Source organism: Morus notabilis, unplaced genomic scaffold, assembly GCF_000414095.1.
Source record: "Morus notabilis unplaced genomic scaffold, ASM41409v2 Scaffold630, whole genome shotgun sequence".
Lineage (NCBI taxonomy): Eukaryota > Viridiplantae > Streptophyta > Magnoliopsida > Rosales > Moraceae > Morus > Morus notabilis.
Window position 1 is genome coordinate 127087 of NW_010365305.1, and position 5998 is coordinate 133084.

General features: G+C 34.9%; 1 protein-coding gene across 1 annotated transcript; it reads right to left on the minus strand.

Moving 5' to 3' along the window:
• Positions 1–6: 6 nt before the first annotated feature.
• On the minus strand, positions 7–4601 carry LOC21404055 (COP9 signalosome complex subunit 4). The gene is made up of 14 exons (XM_024172002.1): positions 4304–4601; positions 4023–4174; positions 3616–3719; positions 3440–3500; positions 2936–3028; positions 2749–2849; positions 2442–2550; positions 2291–2335; positions 2126–2194; positions 1929–2020; positions 1729–1771; positions 797–856; positions 357–416; positions 7–190 (listed from the first exon to the last, which is right to left on the minus strand). Exons 1-14 carry the CDS (start codon positions 4431–4433, stop codon positions 116–118), a joined length of 1194 nt encoding a protein of 397 aa, XP_024027770.1. The 5' UTR covers positions 4434–4601; the 3' UTR covers positions 7–115.
• Between the last annotated feature and the right edge of the window lie 1397 nt (positions 4602–5998).

Below are 5998 nucleotides of genomic sequence, written 5' to 3' on the forward strand. Positions count from 1 at the left end.
AGGAACTACTCATGAAACTAAAATCCTTACAATTTAAAAAACAGCTGGACCGGTAGCTTTTAAGCATATGCAGAAACAATCGGGATCCAGTTCTAAACCTCACTATCAATGGAACTCAAACAGGGATTGACAACCCCTTCTTTGCCATGCTATCCAAGACATCGTTGAGAGATTGACACAAGCCAACAATCTGGAAAATGGAAGTAAAAGACACTTGTCAAAGCGGTCAAAGTGAAAATGATGAGATAATTTAAATAAATAATGTTGGTTGTGCTAATTGTGAGGTTGAACTCCTTAAGAAGTTGGCAAATCCTGTGGCTATTGAATTTGCGATGGCAATAAAGACAATTAATTACCTGTTGATCCCATCGCTGCAATTCTTCAGTGTCATCTTCAAAATGTATGACAGCTTCCACCTGACAACAACCTCTTAGATAAGTGCTTTATGTTGTAATAAAATAGAAAACCAACAATTTGTTTTCTGAGACTAGACACAGTACATCCACTAGACAATCAAAACTACAAACCGGTATGGAAGGTGCAGGGCATTCTTAGTTAGAAATGTGTTTCAATTTTCTAATAATTCCCAATATATATCTCAAAGGAATATCGATATCATGGAAATTATATTTTTGTTTTTATTTTTATTTTAGAAAAAGACCAAATGGAGCTAAAGGACGCATCACTTTATTCCCTGAAACAAACCTAAAAGGCTTCAATCTGTTCTCCAATCCAAAAAAAAAAAAAAGGGGGAGACTTCAATCACTCTATGTTACGCTGCACAATTAATTAATACCTGATCAATAGATCCCCTCATTCTATCCTCATAAATCATTCTTGACGCTATCTTTTCAGCCTGCAAGTCAATAATTATAGCTCTCTTTAAGAAAGGGTAAAGCATACTTTCCCAGAGAGAGGAACCAAAGACGTAAACCAGAGAAAAAAAAAAAAAAAAAAAGAGGGGGGGAAATTAATGACTATAACTCCCATATCCTGGATAACTTCTCAATGCTCAGCAGAGCTAAAGTATTCCAGGTGAAGCCAAAAAAAAAGGTACAAATGAGGTTCAGATGTTTAAAAATGAAACGTGTTAAGGACCAAAAAAAAAAAAAAAAAACACCCCACGATGAATCAAAAAAGAATAAAAATTTAAATAAAGATATATTCTAACCAAACCACCTCAACTATTTCTAAGAGAATTTTAATAACATAAGCTCCATCTTAGCTTGCCCTGGTGAATAAAAAGGGCAGTGATAGAAAGTAGTCAAACGAATAAGATTGCAGTCGTTCTAAAGTTTATTACATACATTCTATTGTTTGATCTGAAAACGGCAACTAATTTAAATAAAGATATATTCTAACCAAGCCACCTCAACTATTTCTAAGAGAATTTTAATGACAGAAGCTCCATCTTAGCTTGCCCTGGTGAATAAAAAAGGCAGTGATAGAAAGTAGTCAAACGAATAAGATTGCAGTCGTTCTAAAGTTTATTACATACATTCTATTGTTTGATCTGAAAACGGCAACTAATTTGCATATTCAGATATTTTATTATCATTACTATCATTTTTTTTTTTTGGAACTTATCCTTGTGCTTAAATTAAAAGCAAGGGATACCAAAAAATTAAAAACCTCCTTTGTTAATCAAATAGTGGGAGAATAAAAACTAGACGAGTGAGGAAAAGAGCATGGGAATAATCTACAGTAGCAGAAAAGAAAAGGCTGTACCTTATGAGGTTCAATGCCCAGCAATGTGCCCAACTCATCAAAGCTACGAGATTTAAACAAATAAATGTCACAACTTAATATGTAAATGGTTCCACCAGGCACCAGCATATACTAATTGGACTAGAACAAACAACAGCATTATATATTGTAGGGCCAAGAAACAAGAAAAACAGAACAATTGACAACAGCATATCTCCTACCTTATATTTGTGTAAAGTTTGCTGGCACTCAGCAGATTATGCTCAATCATAGCACGATCAAGCACAGTAAAATTGTCAGGTAAAAGTGCTTTCTGTCAAAAGTAAGCAAATGGTGAGGCATGGATAAGGTCCTTCAAAACCTTACGTGACTACCGCATATATAACATCCAAAAGAAAAGGGAGAAATTGTCTTTAACCTGATGTGCCTTTAGTTCTTCTGCAAATGCATCAATTTCTGGTTTTCTCAAAATTCTCTCCAGATACACCTAGCATCCCAATAGTACAACAAAGAAAGGAGCATCAAAAGAGAGACAGAGTAAGAATAAAACTGTATAACACCAAAAGCGACAAAATAAGAGCACCTTTTGAAGGATTGGATAAATCTTCAACTTCGAGCACCGTTCATCCTAAACAAAGTGTCCGAAATATTAGCAATATACGGAAAGAAGGACCAAATAATAGATTGAATAGTTAGATGTATATTTTCATCATGATTCATGGGAGGGTGCTTACTTTGTATAAAGTAGCAAGAACACGAGAACGCTGAGGTCCTGCAGCAGCCAGAATTGTGCATGTCACAGCAGCAGACAGAGCTTGCTCCAATGCTTCTTCATCGATCTCTCTGAAATAAAAAGATATGTCACCTATTACCCTGAATTAGGCCAAAAGCTTATTGATTCACATTCACTAAAAACAGTCCCCAAAAAATGAGACATTTAACAGTTACAAATAAAAGATTCGTTGTAAGCAACAATGTAGCCGGCACAAGACAACCTAATATTGTTACACGCTTGGAGTTAAAAATTTCAAATTTACATACTCGTCACCAATTTTCCTCTTCTCAATTTGAGAAATGTCATAATAACGTAATGCTGCCTCCAAGAACTTCCTCTTTAAATCTAAAATCCTTGCATAGCATACCTGACAAGAAGGGGAAAAACGGTAAACACAATTAGAAAAATTACTTGCATACAAAATAAAACTGTCCTCACTGACTATCAATGCACCTTATATTGCAAATTCAGTACTTCATGCTGACTATTGCTAACCAAAAATGATGCTTTATTAATAAAAGCCTCTGCATTAACAGCATCGTCATCCTGCATTTCATAAAAGCATAAATGTCAATAGCAGAGTCTTAACGTCTAGCAAAAACTGTAGAAGCTTTATGATTTAGCGTCAGTGCTACAGGACTCCCATGCAAAAGATGCACAAAGGCAATTACTTTGATTAGTTTTTATTTATTTATTTTTTTTTTTGGTTACTAAAAAAAGGCAATTACAGCTATTAACATCTGAAACTGATACCACAAGCATAAGTTGAAGTGCCACCACACAACACAGTGCAAGTAGCAGCAGAAAAATACTCTCCAAAAACCCTCCAAGTGAAGAGACATCCATAATATTTCCAGTTAGTTAATCACGTGGAACTCACATCAAGAATTAGCAAATGTTGACTGCCACCAAATCTTCTCAATAAATGAATTACATAGACACTAAAATTCAATGTACCTCAAGATATAGGCGAGCAATTTGGACACATTTTGACAACCGGAACGTATCGTCAATGACCCTGATGGAAATATGTAAAGAAATACAAATAACTAGTACAAGCGTCTTCTCAAAAACTTGTAAAATACCCATTCTCATGAGGGAAAATAATATAAAATAGGATCTTACTCTCAGACCTCATTCCAGAATCTAGGTCAATGCCACTGAGCATTTGCGCTGCTTTTGACCACTGCTGTTCAGACTCGTACAAGTCCGCAAGTTTCTCCCGTATAATAAGCACCTGCAACTCAAAGGAAATTCAACAGTTTCTTTAACCGAGAGCACAGAAAGAAAAAAAAAAAAAAAGAACCAATTTCGCTTAACCAAATAACAAAAACCCATAACCTCAGTCCCTCCCAAATGACTAAATCAAACCCTACCAACATCAATGGCCACTCGTGATCAGATCCCTCACCAGCAAAACAATGTGCTATGTGAATTACCACTCTAGAAAGAAATTGAAGCGAAAACAAAAAGTCCAAAACCAACGAATTCCAAAGTGGAAAAAAAAGAAAAAAAAAAAAAAGAACGGCGAAAATCGAACCTGTTCCTCAAACGAGACGACCCGTGGCTGAATCTGCGCGAGAATATAATGAGCAATCTCCTTCTGAGTCTCCGGCTGCAACCTCCCCAATTCCTGCGCAAAGGTCTGCAGAAGCTGCCGCGAAACCACAAGAGGCACATCATCGGATAGCACTGCGAAGTCGGAGAGAGAGGCGTTCACGAACCATTTTAGGGCAAAACAAAGCGCCAGAAAATTCAAATTACAGAAACCGAAAAGCAAACCCTAGAATCGAAGGAAGAAGAAAAAATTGAGGAAGTTACTATGGTCGATGAACTTCTTGGCCTGGGCTACGTCGTTGGAAGAGATGACGGAGGATAGAATGTGCTTGTACTGCTCGATCTTTTGCCTCTGGTCGCAGATCGCAGAGGCGTTCGCGAAGGCGCTCTCCATGGTCGCTCGAAACCCTAGAATCCTAATTGGGGAAAAATCGTCGCCGGTTCCGCTGCTGCTCTCGTCTTCCTCGAGGACTGATGTGGAGGAATTTTGGTACCAGTCGGCTGCTATTATATAGAGCACGGTACACCGGAAAGCGTTGCTGTCAAGCAACACTTTTGGGACACGTCAGCGAAAGAAGGCTTTTCTCTCTCTCTCTCTCTCTCTTTTTTTTTTTAAGATTTTAAGATAAAGAAAAGAAAAATGCAAGAATGCGTTTGGAATTGTTTTTTTGGCCTCGTTCATTTCGCCGATTCGAGTTTAGAATTTGAGTTTTGCAGTCACATTTAACTTTTTTGTTACAGTAAAAAGCTCTCACACAAAATCACATCTCAACTCGAATTATAAACTCGAATCAGCGAAGTGAACGGAACGTTTTCACAAGTCTTCTAAGCTTCATTCATTTTACCAATTTGAGTTTTCAGTTTTAAATTTTTATAGTAAAAAGTTCTCAAAAAATATCACATATAACTTTTTCTGTTATAGTAAAAAAACTCTCAAAAAATGTCACATCTCAGCTCAAATTAAAAACTCGAATCCGCAAAGTGAACGAGGCCTTAAAGTATGAAAACGAAAACGGTCTATAAATCACGTTTGTTTAATAAAATTTTTAAAAATAGAAATGAAAATAAAAAATAATGAGAATAATTTTTGTAAAAAAATAGAAAACGATTAAAAGTTATTTTTCATTTTTCGTTTTCATTTTTTAGTACTTATTAATAATGTTATATTAAATAATTAATTATTAATTACTAATTGTATTATATATTAATTAATAAATAGATATACTTAATAACAAATAAATAAATAGTAATTATTTAATTATTAATTAATATTTAATTTAATAAATATATAAATTATATATTATGTTAATTATAATATATTAATTAATAAATAGTTGGCAAATAACAAATAACTTGTGATGATCTAATCTAAGAAGCCGTCTCTTAAATTTACTATCAGGAATTCGTTTAAAATACTTTAAATAATTAAAGTGAAATTTGCAGAATTTTTTTTTCAAAAGATCATACATTAACTTTTAAATTATAAGTGAAGTCTTGGTTTTCTTAAAATCATACTACATACATATAATTAAAAAGGTCTTGTCATAATAAAACATATTGCGGAATTAAAATGCGAGCGATATCCATTTTCCATTCTCCACACTACTCGTCTGCCGTTGCGCACAGTCTATCATTCACCTTTCACAAGTTGATTTCCTACAGTATGAATACATCCTAGAGGTGAGTTTATACTCAGTAGGTAGGAATTTAAGTCTCGTTAATTAAAAATAGAGTACTTAAAGCATAACAGTAATGCATGTACCAATTATGCTCTTGTATGGGTCCGAGTGTTCGTACCGATTGCGCGCGATCAACGGGTAGAGAGGGTTTGCAAGGTCCCCAACTACACCGAAACCATAATTCATTTCATCATTTTTTTTTCTTGAACATAAGCCCCCAATCTCAGAAGGTTGGTACGACACTCTACTTTAATCTTTTCTCATTAATTTCATTAGTGAG

Excerpts from the sequence above, each read along its gene's own strand:
- LOC21404055 (XM_024172002.1), bottom strand. The coding sequence starts at position 4,433 with ATGGAGAGCGCCTTCGCGAACGCCTCTGCGATCTGCGACCAGAGGCAA. Across the intron at positions 2,195-2,290 it reads TTTATCCAATCCTTCAAAAG|GTGTATCTGGAGAGAATTTT; the intron begins GTGCTCTTATTT and ends TTGGGATGCTAG. Across the intron at positions 417-796 it reads TGAGGGGATCTATTGATCAG|GTGGAAGCTGTCATACATTT; the intron begins GTATTAATTAAT and ends GGTTGTTGTCAG.